The sequence below is a fragment of the Cyprinus carpio genome, chromosome B19, assembly GCF_018340385.1.
Source record: "Cyprinus carpio isolate SPL01 chromosome B19, ASM1834038v1, whole genome shotgun sequence".
Classification (NCBI taxonomy): Eukaryota; Metazoa; Chordata; class Actinopteri; order Cypriniformes; family Cyprinidae; genus Cyprinus; species Cyprinus carpio.
In genome coordinates this window covers 2,824,454-2,850,439 of record NC_056615.1, presented here as the reverse complement: position 1 = coordinate 2,850,439, position 25,986 = coordinate 2,824,454, and the positions used below count along the sequence as shown (strand labels likewise).

Sequence of the window (25,986 nt, the reverse complement as noted above, 5' to 3'; positions counted from 1 at the left end):
GTTCTAATGTTTTAAAAGAAGTCTTCTGTACAGTAAAAATACAGGCTTGATTCAAGAAGGGTCAAAAGAATATTATGTTACTGACTTATTAATTTTAAGTTAAATTGTGCTTTGTTGGTATAATAATCTTCTACAATAATTAAAAAAAATTCACAGTGTTAAAAATATATAAAAAATATATTTTTAACAAATTATTTGTCTTTCAAAAAAAAGAAAGACACAACAAAAAAAAATTTCATTTCGATGAAAAAACTTGAAAAAACGTGTTTTCGGTATTCGGCCATCGGACCAGTGTTTCATTTTGTTCGGTTTCGACTTCGGCCAAGAATTTTCATTTCGATGCATCCTTAACACACACACACACACACACACACACACACACACACACACACACATATAGAAAGATGGAACTGGGGGAGGTGGAGGCTTTGAATTATCAAAAACGGCCTTAACACTTTTATTTATTTATTTATTTTCGCTATTTATTTTTTATCATACAGTTTTCTGTAACTGGGCCTGATTACTTATATTGAGATATTAGACCTTGGTCACTTCCCCTACCCTTTGTCTGAAGATTAAAGTTTGTATGTGTAAGGAGCAACTCTTTCCGCTGTGTGTATTTGTGTACTTACTTCTAGCAGTGCAGTTATGTGAGTCCATGAAGGTGTGCGTGGTGCGATCGTCCTGTTGCAGTGTACTGTGCTCTGTCGTACTGCAGTCGAGTGACCCCAGCTTACGCGTCTTCTCCTGACGATACGTCATCACCGCCTTGTTTATGTTCACCTTCTTCCTGCTGCAGAGTATGAAAGACAACAAATGAACAGAGACTGAAAGGACTGTAAATGAGAGGAAAAGAGAAAATACATTAAAATAAGTGGAGAGGATTAATAATAGAAGAGGATTGTGGGAAATATGCAATCAGCAGTAATAGGATCTACAGCTTTAAATGTAGAGAAAATGTAGGTGGGACTTGGCCAGGTCAGTGGTTATGGCATGTTCCCATGCTTTTGCTAGGCTGGTTTCTAACTGGTCAAAAGTCATGATTATTATTATTATTATTATTATTTCTAGATGTGACAGTGGTCGCAACTTCAATGTATGCCTAGGGGAATTGTATCCATTTTATTGAAGGGAAAAATGTATAAAAGCAGTAACACACCTCTCCTCAAACCACATATTTAATCAATAACACATACATACTAACATCACTATATTAAAAACAGGGGAGATACTGACAGCAAAGAGACATTGAAAATTTGGCTAATCTCCAATAAATCAAAGCTAAACAAGAGCGGCTGATGAGAAAAGAATGGAAGCTGATGAGGGAATGACTTACGGGTAGTAAGGGTAAGAATAGATGTCCCTTCTGGAGAGCATGAAGACAGAAAAAAAAGAAAGAAAAAAAAAAACATGTAAGTTAGCCTTTCTTCTAGTACATTTATATCTATGCAATTGGCAAATACTTTTATCTGAAGTAAATTTCACTGAATTCAAGCTTTACATGTTTTAAATGCATGCATTATCTGGGAATCGATCCACTGACCTGTGCTATCATGCTCTAGTGTTTAATTTACAAGTTATCAGACAAGTTACCATGTTAATTACTCAAAGATGCTGAGATAAACATCTGTCTTTGTCTTCATGCCACATGACACATATGAAAGGACACTGGTTCCCAACTGGTTTCACTATTTGGCTTTTCTCTCTCAAATAATTTGCTGGTGATCTACTGTAGTAGGTAGTCACAATTTATCTGAATCTGAATGAACAATTGTTTATTATTTTTGAGTTTCATATTCGTCAACTATTTGAGCTAATTGTGTTGGCTTCTTTAGAACCTAGTCATTGCTTAAACTCTTAATTTATATACATTACAATGCCTTAAAAACACAATAGTAATAATATTGTAGTGATGCACAAATTTTTTTAAAACAAGGTTTTATAAAATATCTCTCTATTCAGATTTTGCAGAGCAATTATTTATGTGACTGGCATGTGCTTGATGTTTCCCTTTGGTTATAAGATGACAAATTACATTGTAATTGATGTGTTAAAGATGACGTATTATGAATGTATTATGAAAACATTTTAACTTTCAGAACAAAAAAAAAAAAATGACTGAACTTCTAGAACATTCTAAAGTCACACAGATGATAAATGAGTACAATAGAGGTTTATGTCAAATATTGTGCTGTTTCTGTCTGTGTGTAGCACCAGCTGCTCTGCAGATCCCTCAGCAAAATCCTAACTTTTAGAGGTTTAGAGTTTATTTTGAAAAAGATCACTGATATCAGTCTGATATCAACAGTTTGAATAGCATATTTTAGCACTCTGTTTTGTAAATGTGTCACAAAACAATTCAACTTTACAAGAGATGGATGGATGGATGGATGGATGGATGGATGGATGGATGGATGGATGGATGGATGGACGGACTGACGGACCGATGATAGACAGACAGACAGGCAGGCAGACGGCAGATAGATGGATAGACAGACATATGATAGATAGACAGACAGACAGACAGACAGACAGACAGATAGACAGATAGATAGATAGATAGATAGATAGATAGATAGATAGATAGATAGATAGATAGATAGATAGATAAAAAGTCATATGCTTAATGAGCTGTCTGTTGTTTTTATTTGTTAGCTAAATTTACGTTGTGCTTTGGACTCATGTAAGCATTTCACAAATAAAGGGGTCACTATTATTCATAAATATCAGAAACTATTTGAAAATGACTATGCTAATTTAAATTATGACAGATTTTTGGTAGAGAATAGTTAACTTTAATGTTGGTTTTGTTCACATGCAGTATTAATATGCAATGTTTTATGCACTCCTTTAGCCATGCCTGAGGTGATTTACCAGCATTTAAGGTAAATCAAAAAAATACTCTTATCCACACATGAGCATTACCTATATATGTGAAAACACTTATTATCTTCTCTCAGAGAGTAAACCAAAGAGCTGTACTTCACATTCAGCATGAGTCATTGAATAACAGCCTGCGAAAAACACATTTCCACACATCCAGCCAGTCATAACAGCAAAATAAACTTCAGCATTGTGTGGAGATTACATGTATGAAACCAAAGGCCTTTAGTTTGAAGTAATGACCAGCTGACTGTAGCATTTATTACTGCGCATCTGCAGAATACAGCGATTAACCAATCACAATGACGTATTCCAAAGAGCCATATAATAATAGCGAATAATGCCGTTCTGAGGTACTTAACATACCTGCCCTCGCTGTTCCCAAAGCGTAACAGAAGATTCTGTTAGAATTTGTCATGTCTGAACAATATTTCTGCTGTGAGTTAGGAGCCGGCTCTAATTTAATCAGTTAAACCTTTGAAGCTGTGTTAAAGCGTTTTTGCGCACTGGTTCTGGCCGCAGCTGCTGCTGTGATGTGACACTTTGAAGAACATCTAGAATTGCATTTGCTTTTAATTGGATCTGAGTGCATACATGCTTACCCTTTCTTCACAATAACCACGATGGCTCCCAGCAGGAGGATGAGCACAACCAGCCCCCCGGCACAGGCCCCCAGGATCAGCCCCATGTCCTCGGCATGCTGGGAAACCTCCAGAGCTCGCTTATGGTCCTTACAGGCCTCTGAGAGGAGAAAGACAAAGAGTCAATAAATGGAAATGAGAGAGAGACCAATTACTTCATATCATGATTTTAGCATGGTAATGGATATTACAGTGTTAATGTATTTGGTCTTTGTGGAAGAGATCACCTGCAAAGCAAGTACAGGAACTTGCTATTGCCAATGCATACGGTGATACGGTGCTGTGAGCATTTAAGAAATACTGTTGCTGCACAAATAGCATATATAATAACCCATACCAGATCTATACAGGTGGAGCTGGGGAGGTGAAGGGTTTAAGTGGAATGCTGAAAGCGTACTATGAAATGCTCTAGTGAATGTCATGTAAATATAACACAGAAAGGTCATTGGCTGTGTATGCCACATGGATGAATCAGCTTGTGCCAAGTTTAACACTGTAAATATCATCAGTTTGTGTTAAAGACCCATCAGCCTGTGCCATATAAAATTTCATGACAAAACTCTGCATTTAGCTAAATATTAGTATTACAGTAAAACTACACAAATAAAAATTTAATTCTGCTATTTAGGGCTATGTGAAATATCAAAAACATAATTATTATTATGCTTTCTCTAGAAAATATACAAGTCTGACAGTGGTCCTATATGTAAAACACATTTTTAAGCATTTTCTCAGCAAATAAATTTACATCGAGAGATATATTTTAAAATCATCAAAACACTGAAAATACTGAGATATAATTTGCCCAGTCAAAGCCCTAATACTCCAGCACAGCACATTATCTCAAGCAGCAGATGAGCATTAGAAGATTAGAACAGAGGCCAGGTAATGCTGGCAAAGCATGACTGCATGTTAATCTGCTAAAGGTATCGCAGTGGTTGGAGGGAGATGAAGAAACAGTTTATCAGCATCAAGCAGCACATGAACGAGCCACAGGGGGAGAAGCTCAACCCGGGTGCCCTTGGAGCGAGAGCAGACTGGGTCTCTGGCAAATTGGGGTCAGGTCAGCGATGCACGGGTGGCCGTTTCTGGTTAGATTATCAAAGGTCCAGCTCCCAAAACTGAGCATACTGGAGGAACTTTCAAAACTATTTTTTTACAGCCAACTTTGTCTCCCTTCCCAAATAGTATGATGCCATTTGGGCTTCCTGTTCCTTGAAAAAAGCACAGATATAGCCAAAGCCGATATTATTTCAACTCAAAAATGATATGGGAACAGGCTGGAACATGCAGTGCTGACAATCTAGTGCCTTAAATTCAACACATTTTAGAAAGTTTGCCCACTCTGAAAAACAACCGAGGATTTGGACGTCTCATTCCAAACAGCTTTGGCAAGAGCAACAGTTATTTTTTTATTCAATCCAGTTCAGAAAGAAACAGCCTGCACATACACAATCTGGCAACATTTCAGCAAGCCCAACATTCGACCATTCGAGAGTCCCTTGATGACGGCTGCGCCTACTGATCGCAAACTTGACCAAGAGAGTCACGAACTGAAACTGGCAGCCATTTTGAACGTGTTCCTCCAGTTTTGTGGCTCTCTGCGTCTCCATTTTCTCTCTCTGTGAGTGCAGTCAATTTCCAAACAGCTCCAGAGAACAGCATGAAATCTCTCTCTCGATTAATTTAAGCCCCTGCGGTGCTTCCAAAAGCAGAAATTGCCATTTGAAAAATCACAGGGATGGAAGTGCATCATTATGCCATCTGCTGTAGCAACATTAATTACAATATCATTGATGAAATAAATTCCTAAATAACAGAACACTATGCTTAAAACAAGGAGGTTAAAAGGACATATTTTATGGGCTATAACAGAATGGTAGTAGCACCTTTTCACAGCATGTATTTCAATTCCTTAACTGCTTTATAAAGATGTACTTGAAAGCTAATTACAAAAATGATGAAGTAATTACACCTTTCATTAAAAAGTGTAATATTAGCATTTTATTTTTAAGTTTACCATTATATATATATATATATATAGATATATATATATATATATATATATATATATATATATTATATACTATATATATATTAATACTCCCTTTTTATTTTAAAATGTTATAGTATTATTGCACTTTATTATTTTGTCTAGTAATTTATATATAAAAAACTAAATAAATGAAGTGCATTATTATTATTATTATTATTATTATTATTCATATATATATATATTCATATATACTGTGTGTGTATATATCTACCGAATCTCCAGATGCTCTTATGAGAACCATGTATCATTCACAGATTTCAATTCCAGAATGCTTTCAAAAATTATTACAATAAATAGGAACATGTTGGGAAATGCTAATTATAAATATTGACTATGGGAAGTTTTATGGGAAGTATATGGCTACTCTGTTTTATGAATGCATTCGGTTTTGCATTGTTTTACAATAATTCAACAGCCCATCATTAATTATTCTGCTTATACTACAATTACCAAAGCTCAAGACATTGTCCAGTCGTTTTATGTCAAAGGTTTTTTTTTTTTTTTTGGTGTATGTGTAGAACTAATTTTAGTAACACTTTATTTTACAGTGTCCTTGTTACACATCACACATACTTACTATACTAATAACAGTAAATTATAAATTCTTACATGCAATAATCCTAAACCAAACCCTACCCCTTTTTAGTAAGTACAAGTTGTTAAAGGGATACTCCACCCCAAAATTAAAATTTTGTCATTAATCACTTACCCCCATGTCGTTCCAAACCCGTAAAAGCTTTGTTCATCTTTGGAACACAATTTAAGATATTTTAGATGAAAAACGGGAGGCCTGAGACTGTCCCATAGACTGCCATGTAAAAACAGTGTCAAGGTCCATAAAAGGTATGAAAGTCATCGTCAGAATACTTCATCTGCCATCAGACGTACAATCTGGGTTATATGAAGTGATGGGAACATTTTTTTGTAAGCAAAGAAAACAAAAATAACGACTTTATTCAACAATTCCTTTGTCAACAGTCTTCTCTGTGTAGCTCTGCGTATGCTCTTCTGTATCATCCGTGCCACAAGGATGCGCTGTTTTATTTCAAATCAAAGCTAAATACATGTAGAAACAGCACATCCTTGTGGCACCATATGGTGATATGGAGAGACACAGAGGAGACTGTTGACATGATGTTGGTGAATTCATTGGTTTACAGTGCAGCAAGACAACAAGTCAGTTGGCTAAGCTTTTAAACGCAACCACTGTTTGCAGATATCATAAAAATGAAGAAGTAGTGGCTCTGAATATTATCTGTCACAAAACTTTCCTTATGTATTTATTTGTTTGTTTGTTTAATTTTGTTTTGCTTGGCTTTGATGTAAATAAATATCTGTCCCTCTTTATATTAAGTGGCCTTAACTACTATGTACTTACATTTAAATTAATCATTTGGTACAATTAGCATTTATTGTATGCATACATGCTTGATCATTGTACTATATATATATATATATATATAAAAAATATATATATATATATATATATATATATATATATATAAACCTGCATTTAATTACATCTGTAAATCATTTCTGTAATTACATTTATAGTTACACTGTTGACCCATCCTTTACACCTTTGCCCACCCTTAAACCTACCCAGACCACCAAACCTGTCCCTAACCTTGTATATCCCACCTCAATAGCATCAGAAGTGTTTTGCAATGAACACAATAAGTACATTGTACTTTTACTTTGATGTAAGTACATAGTAGATAAGTCCACCTAATATAAATTGGGAGTTTCATTGCTAATTGTGCAATACTCAAATAACCATAAACATACAAACACATGTCAGGTCATTTTTAATATCATTACACTGAGCAATTTATACTGCATTCATGTAGTTCAAACAGTAGAGCATGGTGAATGGTATATATGGCAAAAATATGAGTTATATCTTGTATGCAAATCTTTTTGGCTTTATCTGTTCATCTGTTTTTTTTGTTTTTTTTGTTCTTCAGTCTGTTTCTATTATGTTGGCTCACTATGCCAAACTTGAATGAGATTTTGTAATATTTTCTAATACTAGGTGGATTGTGCTCAACTATCACCGCTGGCGTTTTGAGAAAGAGCCACATTAAGGTAACAAATACGCATTCATCTCTTGCCAAAGTGTGAGCGAGTCCGCAGCAGGGACATTTGGTTAGCATTGATGTATGTGCACTGTCAATGAGACATGCCCTCAAGCGTGTAAACAGTGCAGATAAAGAATGAATTACCTTTACGAGCGATCCGAATGCAGTTGATCCGCGTCTCCTGAGGATAAAACAGAGAATGGATACAAGTTATCAGGGCTATCTGAGGGTGAGAGCATAGCGTGTGTGTGATTTATGTGAATATCTAACTAGAAATCCCACGGGCAGCCAGAATTAAATAGAAATAGCTTTGATGACATGCACTAGCAAATGAATGAGAACATCAGCTGGACATGAAGGCTCAGTCAAGCTGTAATGCTGTCTACAGTCAACATATGTTGTCTGCTAAGTCTACATCAAAAATAAAAAATAAAAAATCTGAGACTTGCTTTACATAATCAGCAACATACAGTACAAACAGCTTTTCTCACAAGAAACAGTTTGACCTCTTTGTTTTTTATTTACCCCTAAAAAGGGAATACCTTAAGGGTACATATATAGTATTTTACTATTCCACTAACCCAACTGTAACATACAATATGTTTGTTTCCACAAAAATGATGTACCACAAAACAGAAAAGTTATTTATTTTCATTTTTTTTTCTAAGTTTCGTATACAGATCCCTGTTCACATGATTCAGTGAAAAAAAAAAAAGTATCATGCCCTTATGATGTGCTTAAAGTACTGTCTACATGGCTAGCTCACTAAGTTTTGGAACAGAGCCTAAGAGTCCAATCCAGCCCTAAGCATCTCTCTCTCACACACACACAAACAGGATGAGCTACAGGGACATATTATCAAATTAAGATTTACAGGTGCAAATTGTTGCTTTATGTGGCAATTATGCAAATTCATCTACCTAGATTGGAGTCGAGACCTTTCTCACCCAAACCGCCTGTAAATTGCCTTTTAAATTGAAAACCAGCAGCGAGTTGCTTTCTCCTCTCTTTCACTGGGGCAGAAGTGACATATTTACCACCGTATTTTAACATGTCATTAAAACATGTGTTCGGCAGTCCTCTGTCGAGGTTGTGGGGCACTGAGGGGCAGCACTGAAATTAATCGCTGTCAGATGATATACGGTATGATATGCAGGTCACGCTCAACACTGCTTTACAAGTGGCAGTTAAGGATGGTGATGCCCAGCTATTTCCCACAATTCAATATGGTCAATATTCAGAGTGAAAATGCATCTGTCTGTCCCACCCACAAATGTGATTGACTTTTATGTGTCCGTGGGAATGTGAATAGCCACTGCATAATTCACTGAAGAAAATGTCAGTGGACTGCAAAAGTTTGCTGCATAATTTGAGGGCCTCTCAAGTGTCAAGGGATGAGTTATGTAGTGAAGTTTAAAACGTATTAGCGGGATTAAGGTTTGGAGCAAAACTAATAGTGATGCTTGCCTCTCCTACTAATAAATTCTGTTTTATTCTAAAATGCATTTGTCTATTTTAAAACCCAACACATATGCCTATTGAGCTGCAGTAAGCCACTTTAGTCAGAGTAATTACTGTTTAAATTCAGTGCGAGTCTAATAGAGCAAACCTGCACCTAATTATCACAAATAATTGTTAAAATAATAAGTGACAGCACGGCCGAGCATTCAGAATCGCTCATGTTAAAAAGATTTATTTAGGCTGATTAAGATGGAAATGCGTGTGGGTCAGGTAAACAATAACCTGAATGGATTTGACTCATCTTGTGCTAGAATAAACTCACTTTGAGCGGCGAGTGTCAGACAGCATTGAGTGGTTGCTGTTTATGGCCTATTATGTATTCATTACTTCCCATTAGACGAGGGATTTCCAACGAAATCCCATTATTGGATACAATGGTACCTTTGTTTTGTTTGTAGCGTTGAGACAGCCAGCCAACATGAGTCAAACCGAGTGTGTTTGTCTTGTTCTCTAAATCTACAACCCCCCACCCCCACCTTTTTTTTTTTTTTTTTTTCTTCAGGGACACTACAGAGTCATTTCCGTGACAAGGAGACAGAATACAACTCCACAGGCCTCATTAAAATGACAACTGATGATCAAATGCTTTTCTCTATTGCACTTGCAGAGGAACTTTCATGTACCACAGTCTGGATCTCTGCGTATCACCTCAATACATCAAACAACTGAATAAGCAGCATCCTAATAGAAGTAAATAGGATGTTATGTTGTGCTCAAATGAATCATGTCCTTAAACAGCTTTCCAAGGTTGCTACAGAAGCAGATTATTTCTTCAGTGGTAGTTATTTACACTCATTAATTATATTAGCATACATAATTTATCACTGTATATAGTTTTCTTGTCAATTCTCCACCCAACATCAAAGTTGACTGAAAACAAAAGAACTGGTTTTGGTGCATTAATCAAGCTTAAGCAAGAATTAATACTGCTGGAATTGTAAAATGTCTTAGACTAGGAAGGGCCACCTTACAGCAGAGTTTACGTCTTGTCCTAATTAAACACATCTGAACCAGCTAATCAAGGACTTCAGCATTACTAGAAGTCACTAGGTGAATCTTTTTTTGATTTCAGTACATTTTTGTTGCTTTTGAATCTGAAATCCTGAAGTCTGATGTGTAGATGCTACGCCAGATGCCTTAAACTTTGCTCCTGGGGACCCACTGTCCAGCAGAGTTCGGCTCCAGCCCTAATCAAACAGACCTGAATCAGCTAATCAAGGTGTTCACTTGATTGAGAAGCTTGGAACTAAACATGATAGTGGATTTCCAGGAGCAGGGTTGAAGACCTACAGTATGTGGTAGGCCAATGAGTACAGGTAATAATACATTATTGGTCAGAATGACCTAAAAGACAAAGTAATGATACCCGAGTCTCTTGTTTTCAGGTTGCTTAGTAGGATGTAGAACACTAGGGATGTGCAACTCCATTACTGAGGCTGATGTGATACACATATTGATGCATAACCAATAATACGATACATTAATGATACATATGAAGCAGCTACTGATGTAATTTGATACGATTCACCCCTATTATGATGCAGTGCATTCCCATTTCGATGCATCACATAGTTAACTTTTATGATGATCTAAGCCTCCCTATAGTACAGTGCTACTCTAATAATGATAAAGCAATGCAAACTAATCTTCACAAATGATTGTCAAGAACAATATGCTATGTGCTGTAATATGCTATATGTCAAACTGTAAACTAGGGACACAACAATAATCCAAAAAACAAGGAAATCAAATAACAATAATAATAATAATAATTAAGAGAGAGAGAGAAAACATTGGGTAAAATAGTCTGTAATACTCATAGTAATTGGAAAACCACCATGACAGAACCATATAAAATATGCAACTGTATACAAGACATATTTGATCCATTCGAACCTTGGAGTTTGGCCTCTTTATATTGTAAGATAGCAAGAGAGTAGCTCCTTAACAGGTAAGCAGCTAGTTTAAAACGTATTTAAACATTATTACCAAAAATTACAGCTATCTTTCTTATCATTTCCATTTGATTTTTCTTTCCGTCATAGGTTGTTCATTCAGCAGTGTTCCTCTGTTCTCCAACTCCATCAAAGTGATGTAAAATTCGAACATAAGTGGTCACAGGAGATGCACTTCTTATTCTCAGATGAAAATAGTAATGCCTGTTTTGGTTGACGACTTGCACTGAAATGCATCTTAATACCAGGTGGAAACAGCGTTTCTGGGGTATTTTATATAATTTGCAGGCATCAGGGAGCTGCTATCAATATGCCAGAGGCTCTTGGAAATTCTGAGGGAGTTGGGATGTCTGAGATGGGCTCTTGTGCTGATGTCTCAAGTGAGAAAATTAAATGGAAAATGATCTGATGAAAATGCCAGGAAAGAACCATCAGTCTGGTCTCAAAGAGTTGATGAGCTGAAGAGGATATTATGTGTTGCCTTGCAAAGAGTTCAAGAGCTGAATAGACCTTGATAAGACCTATTCTGAAAGCACACTAAAGAAGAAGACGATGACCTCTTAAGCTTTTAAACTACGGCCAAAAGAGTATGACACTTATATGATTCAGATCAAATGGATCTTGTCAAAGAGTCAACAAATTGTCACAGACTCCATCACCTGTAAAGCAACAGAAAACGTTCACTGTTTGAACACTCCTGAACAAACTGATGAATGCTCAGCCACTGATATAGACATCATGGGGCTTCTGTAGGGAATCCATGGGAAGTTATATCTTCTTGATGTGGCAATGCAAGAAAAACAACCAGAGGATGCCAGCAAAGGCTATTCCCTGCTGGATGAAGCTGGATTAAATTACAATTATAGATAAACAAAATCTGACAAAACTAATAACATTCACTACTGCACATTTATTTTTTATTTTATTATTTTTTTTATTATTATTTATTTATTTAATACATTATTCATTCACAATGAAGGGAGGGAAACGTAAGTGAATCCTATAATTTAATAACTTGTAGATCCTTATTTGGCAGAAAAACATTACCTGCAGCTTCTTATAAAAATCCCACCTCACAAGTTCAGTTTCAGTCTATCAGTATTTCCGGATTGTCTTGGTACAGTAGTATAGTCCTATTTTTGTCTGTCACAGTATATTAATTGGCTAAAAGGTCAGAACTTACTTTCTTTAGCTGATTTGCCGTGCCGTGAAAAGGTTTTTGCCCCATTCCCATTTTTTATGTTTTATTTTTATTTTTTATTGATTTATGATTAAGTGTGATTTATTGTCACATTTAAAATATTCAGATCATCAAACAAATTTTATTATTACACAAAGATAATGCATTTAAATACAAAATGCAGTTTTAAAATGAAGATTTCATTTATTAAGGGAAAAATGCTGTCCTACCTGGCCCTACTTGAAAAATTGATTGTCCCCTCCTGTTAAATCATGAAAGAACTGTGATTAACCACGTTATTTTAGAAAGCTTTGTTAAATTTCACTAGCCAATCCCAGGCCTGATTACTGCCAGACCTGTTGAATCAAGAAATCACTGAAATAGAACCTGTCTGACAAAGTGAAGCATGCTGAAAGAGCAACACATCATGCCGCGATCTAAAGAAATTCAAGAACATATGAGTAACAAAATAGTTGACATGTATCAGTCTGGAAAGGATTATAAAAAGCCATTTCTCAGACTTTGGGACTCCAGCAAACCACGGTCAGAGAGCCATTATCCTCAAATGGAGAAAACTTGGAACAGTGGAGAACCTTCCCAGGAGTGGGCAGCCTAACAAAATTACTCCAAGAACGCAACGACGACTCATCCAGGAGGTAATAGAAGAACCCAGAACAACATCTAAAGAATGGCAGGCCTCACTTGCTTCAATTAAGGTCAGTGTTCATGATTCAACAATAAGAAAGAGACTGGGCAAAAACAGCATCCATGGGAGAGTTCCAAGGAAAAAGCCACTGCTGACCAAAAAGAACACAAAGGCTCGTCTCACATTTGCCAAAAAATATCTTTATAATCCCCAAGACTTTTGGGCAAATATTCTGTGGACTGATGAGACCAAAGTTTAACTTTTTGGAAGGTGTGTGTCCCATTACGCCTGGCATAACACCAACACAGCATTTCATAAAAAGAACATCATACCAACAGTCAAACCTGGTGGTGGTAGTGTGAGGGTCTGGGGTCAGCACCTGGACGACTCGCCAGGAATTCTGCACTCCATCAGAAAATCCTGAAGGAGAATGTCTGGCCGTCAGTTTGTGACCTCAAGCTCAAGTGCACTTGGGTTATGCAGCAGGACAATGATCCCAAACCTCTGAATGGCTCAAGAAAAACTAAATTAAGGTATTGGAGTGGCCAAGTTAAAGTCTGGACTTAAATCCGATTGAGATGCTGTGGCTTGACCTTAAACAGTCCTTTCATGCTCAAAAACCCTCCAATGTGGCTGAATTAAAACAATTCTGCAAAGAAGAGTAGGCCAAAATTCCTTCACAGCGATGTGAAAGACTCATTGCCAGTTATCGCAAACGCTTGATGGCAGTTATTGCTGCAAAGGGTGGCACAACCAGTTATTAGATTTAGGGGGCAATTACTTTTTCACGTAGTGCACGTAGGCAGGTTTGGACAGCTTTTTTTCTCGAAATAAATGAAATCATTATTTTAAAACTGCATTTTGTATTGACTCGGGTAATCGTTGTGTAATATTAAAATTTGTTTGATCTGAATCAATTTAATGTGACAACTAATAAAAAAAAAGTGACGTGACATATAGCCAAGTATGGTGACCCATACTTGGAATTCGTGCTCTGTATTTAACCCATCCAAAGTACACACACAGAGCAGTGAACACACACACACCCAGAGCAGTGGACCGCCATTTATGCTGCGGCGCCCCGGGAGCAGTTGGGGGTTTGGAGCCTTGCTCAAGGGCACCTCAGTCATGGTATTGAAGGTGGAGAGAGCGCTGTACATTCACTCCCCCCACCTACAATTCCTGCCGGCCCGAGACTCAAACTCGCAACCTTTTGATTACGAGTCCAAGTCTCTAACCATTAGGCCACGACTTCCCCCTCTATGCAATAAAAAACGTTTTCACACCACTGTACTTGTGTGCTTTGAGTCATTGTCTTGTTGCCTCGCATTCTAAAGTAAAAAACTTTCTGTAAAATGTTTTGATTCTGATTTTTTTTTCTTCTTTCTTTCCAGTGTTCACCTATACACAGACCAGTTTTCAAGACGTTTTGTGGAACATCCATGTGGTCTTTGGCAATTGTGAGAGATGTCTTATGCAGCACTGGTTTCTTTTGTGTCTCATCATTTCATTTCATTCTGCTTGCAGAGATTTTTTAAAAGTCTGCTTTTATCCTCGGGTTCTCTTAGGTTTGTCCATAGTGCTCTTACAGTGATCTTCTGTTGCTCATTCAAAGAGAGAGTAGCAACAGTCTAGAATTTTCTCCATTTGTAGACAGTGTATCATTACGTGGATGATAAGAAAAAAACGGGTCTAAAAATAAGTACAGCTGTTTGTGTGCTGTTAGTTAAGTCTTTATGTCTTACATTCACATTTACGCATTTAGCAGATGCTTTTATCCAAAGCGACTTACAGTGCATTCATGATATACAATTTACCAGTGTGTGTTCCCTGGGAATTGAACCCACAACCTTTTGCGCTGTTAACACAAGGCTCTACCACTGTGCCACAGGAGCACCTGTGGCCTGTTTTAGATCAGAAAACATTTTACAAGCAAGCAATGCAGGAAAAAAAAAGAAAAAAAGAAAAAAAAAAGATAAAATATATGTTCAAAGGGTTCACAAACGTTTTATTGACTGCATATGTTGTTGATACCCCAATGTAGATTTCAAGATAGAGGATCAATGCTCAGATAAATACAGCCGTGGCCTAGTGGTTAGAGAGTTTAACTCCTAATCCTAAGGTTGTGGGTTCGAGTCTCGTGCCAGCTTTACCACGACTGAGGTGCCCTTGAGCAAGGCACCGAACCCTCAACTGCTCCCCGGGTGCCGCAGCATAAATGGCTTCCCAATGCTCTAGGTGTGTGTTCACTGCTGTGTGTGTGCACTTTGGATGGGTTAAGTGCAGAGCACAAATTCTGAGTATTGGTCACCATACTTGGCTGTATGTCACTTTCACTTTTTTTATGCTTGAATACATAATATTTGATGGGGTGGCAAACAATTTATTATTCAGTGATAATATTCCTAATAGGCACTGTCTTCTCTCTTTATCTCAGCATACATGTTTGCTTTATTGCTGATGTTAACACTTTTCTAAATGAATGAATAAATGAAATAAACTACACCTTCATTTAAAGCATTTTGCAACACTATCACTTTGGAATGGGTATGTTTGGAATAAACCAAACTCTCCAAACAATTTCCCAATTCTTCTTGAACATCAAAATGACCAAAATCAATCAATCAATCAATCAATCAATCAATCAATCAATCAATCAATCAATCAATCAGTTATGTTTATGGAATATTTCTATCTATTTGCTAATTTTCATTGGCTTCTCTTCCCAAGAAAATGTGTACTAACAAGGAGTGCATATGAGTGTTCATTGGGCAGATGTGATTGGGCACTCACCCCTCTGAAGTTGCTGGAGGCCTGGAAGTAGATGAGATAGTTCTTGCTGGGGTCCAGAGGTGTGTTCCAGTAGCCGTTGTAGGTGTGGTTGTCCCCTACAGTGAATGGTGTAGCCTCAGGTAAGCTGCTGGGCGTGAGTTCGGCGGTGTAGTAATAAGGCGGAGCACCACTTGCCCCTCCACCTCCTCCGGGACTCTCCCCATGGGAGGAAGGACCAGGGAAACACTCCATGTGACCCAGCTCCCTCCGCCTCACCTGTCTGGAGCCATCCTCCTCCACCACAACCACATGATAGAAGCTGTACAGGAAGATGGAGCAGACTTTACACACTGAACTGTACTGCACTGTATTTCCACTCACTGTAACACGTAACTTCAGGTGTTTAGTGAAACAATCACTAAATAAAACAGAAGTAGATTATACCATGAGATGTTTATAATAATTATATATACAGTATATATATAGTAACTCTGAATATTATATATATATATATATAATATATATATATATATATATATATATATATATGGGGTGTAACGTACACAAACATGACGGTTCGGGACGTACCTCGCTCTTGACATCACATATGATTTTACATTAGGCCAACTATAAGGTTACAATTAACAACAGAGCCCAAACTTAAATCCAATTACTATTTATTTTAACTGTAATAATCAACACTCAAATTAAAATGAAAATTAAAAAAAGTATGCAAATGTAAAAATTATATTTGCTGCTGAAATGTACTAATTTAAAGAGTCATAACTTGTTTCATAAAATATTTATTTAAACATATACATTAAAAAAAAAAGAAATCACTAACAGGTAAAATAAATATTATGAAGTATAGGTAGTCTAACATTTTACAAAATGCTCTTCACTAGATTTCATTTCTCTAGCAAATATATGCTACGAGATGTAGACACTGATGACTTGCCTGAGGTAAATTCAATGATACGTGACATTTTTTTCTGTTTTAATGATGTCTTTCCGCAGTTGAAACACTAATTGAGTGATTATGTGAGAGGTGAGATGTTCACTCATGTATATTTCACATTAAAACTAATAATAAAGATGAAGGGATGATCGTGCTCACTACATTAGAACTTAGGCGTTAGTATACAGCGATATGTTGCACCACATCAAAGAGCATTTATTGATCAAAGAGCACCAAAATGGCATTTATTGTCTGAATTTCATAAAAAAAAAAAAAAAAAAAAAAAGTAATGATTTGCTTGGTACACATTCATACCAAACCGAAAGACCCACACTGGAATATGTGTACTGTTACATCCCTAACGTATATTATATACATAATTATTTCACCATTTATATGTTATATTGTGTTTATTACCTCACAGGTGCTCCTCTCCCCAAGGCTGGACGCAGGAGTACAGTTATGGTACTCTCAGATTCACTCAGTGGAGAGGGGACGTCTTCATAATCAAATGCTGGTGCTGTGAAGGGAAATGAAACGAAAGAACAAACAGATGTGATTAACAAAAAGGATTCCTGTGCCAGCATGAACACTGTGACTTGAGAACTGGACGAGTGATCTAGTCTTCTGTGCTGGTCTGCAAACTGTATTGAATGATTTATGTTTATATTGTTCAGCTTACTGACTCAATCAGTCAGTCAGTTCAACTCTGTGATTCGTTTGCAGTTAACAGCTCACTGGAGGGGAAGAGTATCACTAAACAGAGACCTAAAATACAGGTTTAGAATGACATGAGGATGAGTAAATAATGACAGAAGTTTCATCTTTGATCTATTCTTTTGAAAAAAAAAAAAATGCCCCAACCACCCAGCAACTGTAACACAAAAATCTTTCAAATTAGTCTTGGTTTTCCACTGACTTGAAGGCTTTGCTCCATGGAGAACAAAACCCGCCCCAGACAGAGCTCACCACACAAGGGCAATGAAACACAGTAATGGAGGCGGATGAGAGCGATCCACAGTCCTTTATAAAGTCTCTTGAGGGGTGAGCGCAGAACAGAGCTCCTGCACCCATTCCTGCTTATTATCGGAAGTCAATTAGTGAGCCGGTACAGGGAAACGGGTCAATGTCTCAGCCTTCAGCATACCAAAGCAAGCAGAAAATCTGGAGTCGAAAGAACAAGAGCTGCCATCACTGCGCTAGTGTTAGATCTGTGGACTGAGGGATGGTACGATTGACTTGTTCATAGGAACAAACCTCAGAAAGAAGCACACAAATAAACACACAGAAAAGTTTCACTCAGCTGGATTACTGTGTGTGTGTGTGTGTGTGTGTGTGTGTGTGTGTGTGTGTGTGTGTGTGGAGATATTTAAAGGAACAGTTAATGCAAAAATCCACAAACCCATTTAAAACAAAGCAGGGAAGCTACTGAATGATTTCAGAAGACTTTGTATTCAGTACAGGGATTGTATAAACACATTTTTAGGTTGCCTTTTAAGGCAAAAAAAAATAAAAATAAATACTTAGTCTAATGCTGAATTTTAAGTTCTGATAACTAATCACTTATTTATTTATTTATGTATGCATGTATGTATGTATGTTTGCATGCATGCATGTATGTATGCCTGTATGTATGTATGTAGACACCACAGGTTAACGGAGTCAACATTTTAATTAATAGATCTCAATATACTTCTACATTTGATTAACCACAGTACATTAATGCAATTGTTTTCTTTTAAACGTAAATGCACCATTATCTAATTAAATTTGCCATAATTTGCATAGATTTCCTGAACAAAAACCTGAACACTGAACAAAGCCAAGTTCAAAATTCCTATTTCTTTTTGTTGACATTTTAGAGTTAAAGGTGTCTCTCCTCTCTTCCTTCTCTGCAAACGCCTTCACTGCTAAAACATCATATTACCATGACAAGATTAACAACTGTTGTGACGCTCGGACACTCTTCAAAACCTTCTCTTCTCTTCTTAATCCGCCTCTACCTCCTCCTCCATCAACTCTTACAGCTGACGACTTTGCAGTTTTCTTCACAAATAAGACAAGAACCATCAGTGACCAATTCTCCACACCGCACACTGAGGATAACTTCACAACGACTAATGCTCACTCTTTCTCCTCCTTCTCTCCACTCTCAGAGACGGACGTTTCCAAACTTATCCTGTCCAGTCATCCTACTACTTGCCCACTGGATCCGATCCCCACTCACCTCCTTCAAGCGATTTCTTCTTCAGTCATACCTTCACTTACTCACATTATCAAACTCCTCTCTTCACTCTGGAACATTTCCCTCAGCATTTAAGCAGGCTCGGGTAAGCCCACTGCTGAAGAAACCATCTCTAAATCCAGCACTTCTAGAAAAACTACAGACCGGTATCCCTTCTTCCATTCATTGCAAAGACACTCGAACGAGCTGTGTTCAACCAGCTCTCTATGTTTCTTGTACAGAACAACCTCCTGGACAGCAACCAATCTGGCTTCAAAAGTGGCCACTCAACTAAGACTGCCCTGCTCTCGGTTACTGAAGCCCTGCAACTGGCAAGAGCAGCTTCAAAAGTCCTCAGTACTCATTTTGCTGGACCTGTCTGCTGCTTTTGACACTGTTAATCACCAGATTCTCCTGTCCACCCTCAGAAAGATGGGCATCTCCGGAACCGCACTCCAGTGGCTTAACTCCTACCTTTCTGATAGATCCTTCATGGTGTCTTGGAGGGGTGAAGTTTCTAAGTCACAACAACTTGCTACTGGGGTTCCTCAAGGCTCAGTACTTGGACCGCTTCTCTTCTCCATCTACATGACGTCATTAGGATCTGTCATTCAGAAGCATGGCTTTTCCTATCACTGCTGCGCTGATGACACTCAACTCTACTTCTCATTCCAACCAGATGACCCGACGGTAGTTGCTTGCATTTCAGCCTGTCTGAGTGACATTTCTAGCTGGATGAATGACCATCACCTTCAGCTCAGCCTTACTAAGACTGAACTGCTGGTGGTTCCAGCTAACCCATCGTTTCATCACAACTTCTCTATACAGCTGGGTAACTGGGTAACTCCTTCCAGGACAGCCAGAAACCTAGGAGTTGTGATGGATCATCAGTTAAGCTTCACAGACCATATTGCTACAACGACCCGGTCCTGCAGATTTGCCCTATACAACATTGGGAAGATTAGACCCTTCCTGTCTGAGCAAGCCACACAACTTCTTGTCCAAGCTCTTGTTCTCTCCAGACTGGACTATTGCAATGCTCTCCTGGCGGGCCTTCCTGCATGTACTATCAAGCCTCTACAACTGATCCAGAATGCAGCAGTGAGGGTTGTCTTCAATGAGCCAAAAAGAGCTCATGTTACTCCTCTCCTCATCAGGTTACACTGGCTACCAGTAGCCGCTCGCATCAAATTCAAGGTACTGATGCTTGCCTACAAAACGACCACTGGCACGGCGCCAACTTACCTAAACTCACTAGTTGAATCTTATGCACCCTCCAGAAGTTTGCGCTCTGCAAGTGAACGACGCCTTGTGGTGCCATCCCAAAGAGGTTCAAAATCACTCTCACGGACTTTTTCCTGGACTGCTCCCAGCTGGTGGAATGACCTCCCGATCTCAATTCGAACGGCTGAGTCTTTACTCATTTTCAAAAAACATCTAAAGACTCATCTTTTTTCGCCTGCACTTAACCAACTAATACTAGTACTTACCTTTTTCTTTTTCTTGTCTATCATATTTAAAAAAAAAAAAAAAACCTGGCTACGTGTTCTGTACTAGACTAACTGAGACTTGTCATAGCACTTGTATACCGTTGTTTGTTCTCTCGTTGATCTGATTGTTTCTACTGTTCTCATTTGTAAGTCGCTTTGGATAAAAGTGTCTGCTAAATGATTAAATGTAAATGTAAATGTAAATGTTTGCAAGAAGGATTTAATATCTCTAACTCTAAAAATTTAGAAAATTATGGAAGTCCGTTTCCACCACTAAATAATAATAATAATAATAATAATAATAATAATAATAATAATAATAAATATAGCTGCAAGCAGCAAGCTCAATGGTACATAAAAGTTCCGTAATCGTACGCCAATGCCTTCATAAAATATACCATTTTATATATTATAATCTATTGTAGTCAATGGCAATTTAATGTTTTGTTCAATTATAGAGCCACCAAGAGGCACAATCCCACCAATTGTTTTTATGTGTCCTTAGATTGTGCCCATACATATGTGTGTCAAATTTGGTGAAAATATCTCATTTTGTTTGGGAGTTTGGGAGACATTTTTATATTTGAGAACAGAAAAATTTACTGACTGCCAACTTTGTTTGAATTTATATACCACTTACAATCAAAATTTTGGCAACTGGGCATTAGTGTATAGCCGGCATGCTATGTTTTCAAATTTCATGCAGTAGTTTCGTTTCGATCGGGGTAACGGTTTCTAAGATATTGGCAAATGTTTTTAAAGTGCTAAAATGCAACATTGCACAAACCATAAGGCAAAACCTGGCATGTTTGATATTGCTGGATTTGGCAAGAATTCAGGAGTCTAAAAAGGCCAAACCATTCAGAAGTTCTTAGCAAAAATATGAATTTTTCGTATCTCCTGACCACTAGGTGGCACTGCGCTGAACCACTGCAGGTAGTCTCAGGTCATGCTTGTTATAACACACACCAAGTTTGGTCTCAATACACCAAATGGTTGTGGAGATATAGCTTCATATTTGTCTAATTCGTTTGTGTGTCATTCGAGAATGGTTTGGACGAATCAGCTTGTATTCCAGAACATTTTGCCAACATGGTCTGAAGATGATCTGTTTAAATTTTCGCAAAAATCAACGCAACAGGAAGAGTTCAAAAAAGTAGTTTTTTCGAACAATTGAAAATAGCGAAAAAACTAAACCTTATGATTTTTTAATTTCGGAGTTCATTCGCCTTGGCATGAGCAAAGAATTCTGAAGAAAAAAAAGAATTTTCCTTCTGTGGCTTATGGTTCAAAAGTTATTAGCATAAACATGAGTGAAAAATTGGACAAGTGGTGGCGCTAGAGAGTTTGAGTTAGAGACTTCAAATTTTCTATGGTTAATGTCAACACTGTCCTCTATCAGTGTGCCAAATTTCACAACTTTCCCGCAAGCGGTTCTATGGGCTGCCATAGACTCAAGAGCGGAAGAAGAAGAAGAAGAATGTCAACGGATACAATAGGTGCCATCGCACCTCGGTGTTTGGTAATAAAACAAGGTAATAGTGACTTTTTATCTCACAATTGTTACTTTTTTTTCTCACAATTCTCCCAATAGAAAATATTGTCAACAGCAAGAGAAAAAAAATAATAAAAAAAAAAAAATCACCATGTTTTAGGAGTAAAAAAACCTTCTTTAAGAGTAGTAAAGGTTTTTCTAAAACTGTAAAGTTGGTGAATGCAAGTGCTACTGAAGTAGAGTTTTAGCTTTGATTAATTTAATGTAATCAAAATAGATAAAAGGTAATACAAACCCGATTCCAAAAAAGTTGGGACACTGTACAAATTGTGAGTAAAAAAGGAATGGAATAATTTACAAATCTCATAAACTTATATTTTATTCACATTAGAATATAGATGACATATCAAATGTTGAAAGTGAGACATTTTGAATGTCATGCCAAATATTGGCTCATTTTGGATTTCATGAGAGCTACACATTCCAAAAAAGTTGGGACAGGTAGAAATAAAAGGCCAGAAAAGTTAAATGTACAGGTCCTTCTCAAAAAATTAGCATATTGTGAAAAAGTTCATTATTTTCCATAATGTAATGATAAAAATTAAACTTTCATATATTTTAGATTCATTGCACACCAACTGAAATATTTCAGGTCTTTTATTGTTTTAATACTGATGATTTTGGCATACAGCTCATGAAAACCCAAAATTCCTATCTCAAAAAATTAGCATATCATGAAAAGGTTCTCTAAACGAGCTATTAACCTAATCATCTGAATCAACTTATTAACTCTAAACACCTGCAAAAGATTCCTGAGGCTTTTAAAAACTCCCAGCCTGGTTCATTACTCAAAACCGCAATCATGGGTAAGACTGCCGACCTGACTGCTGTCCAGAAGGCCATCATTGACACCCTTAAGCGAGAGGGTAAGACACAGAAAGAAATTTCTGAACGAATAGGCTGTTCCCAGAGTGCTGTATTAAGGCACCTCAGTTGGAAGTCTGTGGGAAGGAAAAAGTGTGGCAAAAAACGCTGCACAACGAGAAGAGGTGACCGGAACCTGAGGAAGATTGTGGAGAAGGACCGATTCCAGACCTTGGGGGACCTGCGGAAGCAATGGACTGAGTCTGGAGTAGAAACATCCAGAGCCACCGTGCACAGGCGTGTGCTTTTGAACCAGAAACAGCGGCAGAAGCGTCTGACCTGGGCTACAGAGAAGCAGCACTGGACTGTTGCTCAGTGGTCCAAAGTACTTTTTTCGGATGAAAGCAAATTTTGCATGTCATTGGGAAATCAAGGTGCCAGAGTCTGGAGGAAGACTGGGGAGAAGGAAATGCCAAAATGCCTGAAGTCCAGTGTCAAGTACCCACAGTCAGTGATGGTCTGGGGTGCAATGTCAGCTGCTGGTGTTTGTCCACTGTGTTTTATCAAGGGCAGGGTCAATGCAGCTAGCTATCAGGAGATTTTGGAGCACTTCATGCTTCCATCTGCTGAAAAGCTTTATGGAGATGAAGATTTCGTTTTCCAGCACGACCTGGCACCTGCTCACAGTGCCAAAACCACTGGTAAATGGTTTTACTGACCATGGTATTACTGTGCTCAATTGGCCTGCCAACTCTCCTGACCTGAACCCCATAGAGAATCTGTGGGATATTGTGAAGAGAAAGTTGAGAGACGCAAGACCCAACACTCTGGATGAGCTTAAGGCCGCTATCGAAGCATTCTGGGCCTCCATAACACATCAGCAGTGCCACAGGCTGATTGCCTCCATGCCATGCCGCATTGAAGCAGTCATGTCTGCAAAAGGATTCCCGACCAAGTATTGAGTTCATAACTGAACATAATTATTTAAAGGTTGACTTTTTTTGTATTAAAAACACTTTTCTTTAATTGGTCGGATGAAATATGCTAATTTTTTGAGATAAGATTTTTGGGTTTTCATGAGCTGTATGCCAAAATCATCAGTATTAAAACAATAAAAGACCTGAAATATTTCAGTTGGTGTGCAATGAATCTAAAATATATGAAAGTTTAATTTTTATCATTACATTATGGAAAATAATGAACTTTTTCACAATATGCTAATTTTTTGAGAAGGACCTGTACATATAAGGAACAGCTGGAGGACCAATTTGCAACTTATAAGGTCAATTGGCAACATGATTGGGTATAAAAATAGCCTCTCAGAGTGGCAGTGTCTCTTAGAAGTCAAGATTGGCAGAGGATCACCAATTCCCCCAGTGCTGCGGTGAAAAATAGTGAAGCAATATCAGAAAGGAGTTTCTCATAGAAAAATTGCAAAGAGTTTGAAGTTATCATCATCTACAGTGCATAAAATCATCCAAAGATTCAGAGAATCTGGAATCTCTGTGCGTAAGGGTCAAGACCGGAAAACCATACTGGATGCTCGTGATCTTCACCATTTACAATCCGGATAGGTCACTCAGATCCCAAGATGGCCATCTTCTTCGAATACCACGGTCTCGTCTGCAATGCAGGGGAGACAGAGTCTTCGCAATAGCTGGTACTCGTCAGAACTTCCTCCACATTAGCCAAATTCAAATCCAGGTTAAACTTTTAATGTATTGTATTTAAATTTTGTACTTTGTACAGCACTTTGGGCAACAAAGGTTGAATTTAAACATGCTTTAGAAATAAAATTGAATTGAATTGAATTAAAGGGGTCATATGATGCGATTTAAATTTTTCCATTCTCTTTGGAGTATTACAAGCTCTTGGTAAATAAAGAAGATCAGAAAGTAGCAAAGACTAAAGACTCAAATCCAAAGAGATATTCTTTATAAAAGTTAAGACTCAATCACGCCTACCTAAAACGCCTTGTTTAAACATGCCCCCATATGTCTACGTCATGATGTGGGATTTGCATAACACTGCCCAAATGTTTACGCAAAGTAAGGAGGCGTAACTTTGATTTTCGCTGTAGTATTGTTGTTGCCGCCATGTTGTGGAGATGCTGTGTTTCGTTGTGAAAGCAAAACTACTTTGTTTGGCCTTCCAAAAGAGGATGATATCCACTTCATCATTCCTAGAGCTGATCCGTGATGGTCACTGAGGAAATACATCAACTTTGCATTGTGGATCACTGGATCAGCTTTGACCCTGGTGAAGTGGAGCCACATGAGTCCTTCGTAGAATCTGCCAGCTGCGTCATTCTCTAACCTGTTTTTTTTCTAAATGTTTTATATTTAAAGAATTTGCCACTGATGATTCAAACGCAAGTTTTAGGCAGTGTAGAGTAGCGCTTGTTGTTTGTCGTTTCTCCGATTAACAAATGCAGATATGGTTTTATGTTTACGTGGCGCGACACGCAACGCATAAAAAGACAGTATAAGACACTATTATCAGTAATTATGTCCCCACTGGATGCAACAAATACCTCGTTTGTAATGGGTTTTAATGGTTTTGTCTCGTTGCACCAGGAGACGGCATCACAGTATGGCAAGGGGCGTAACATTACTGTCACATGCTTGAGGTATTCAGCCAATCACAATGCACTGGATAGCTGGCCAATCAGCGTACACCTCAATTTTCAGAATGATAAGCTTTGTAAAAATATATGCGTTTCAGAAAGGCAGGGCATAGAGGAGAACCAATAATTTATATTATGTGTAAAATAATGTTTTTTGAACCATAAACCGCATAAACACACTGCATTACACCAAATACACAACATAGTGTACTTTTAAGCAACATCATATGATCCCTTTAATGCCACTTCACGTCTTCATCGTTCCTTCCGTCAGCCTAGTGTGACAGTGAGACTGAGTTGAGCTGTTGCTCTCAATAAAATCTCAAGAGAACGCAGACATTGTGTGAGTGCCTATGTCACAAGCCCCAAATTTCAAAATTGACCAGTGCATGAAATAACAATGGTTTTGCTTTTAGTATCTTGTCTTAATGGTACTTTTTTTGTCTCTTTGGAGCTTGAGGTGGTCAATAAATGAGCATGCTTGGAGTAGAGTACATACAAAATTTGAATTTTGGGGTGAACTATTACTATCATGAGGCTGTTTAAGCAGGATTGTCCAGATAATGTCCATTGTTTGGACAGAATTAACAAAGG

The 25,986-nt window shown here is 37.7% G+C and overlaps 1 protein-coding gene across 7 annotated transcripts in view; it reads right to left on the bottom strand.

Annotated features, from left to right (window-relative positions):
• The window catches only part of LOC109051853 (receptor-type tyrosine-protein phosphatase U-like), a 229,222-nt gene that overhangs the window by 59,515 nt on the left and 143,721 nt on the right, over nt 1–25,986 (bottom strand). For 5 of the 7 annotated variants that reach the window (XM_042745001.1, XM_042745003.1, XM_042745007.1 and 2 more), the window contains exons 11-16: nt 17,111–17,213; nt 15,757–16,054; nt 7,806–7,842; nt 3,486–3,624; nt 1,337–1,366; nt 633–793 (exon numbers count right to left, since the gene is read on the bottom strand). In XM_042745001.1, coding sequence (XP_042600935.1) covers nt 633–793; nt 1,337–1,366; nt 3,486–3,624; nt 7,806–7,842; nt 15,757–16,054; nt 17,111–17,213 — 768 coding nt within the window. The remainder of the gene's footprint in view (nt 1–632; nt 794–1,336; nt 1,367–3,485; nt 3,625–7,805; nt 7,843–15,756; nt 16,055–17,110; nt 17,214–25,986) is intronic. The other 2 variants (XM_042745004.1, XM_042745008.1) reach the window with 1 other exon arrangement.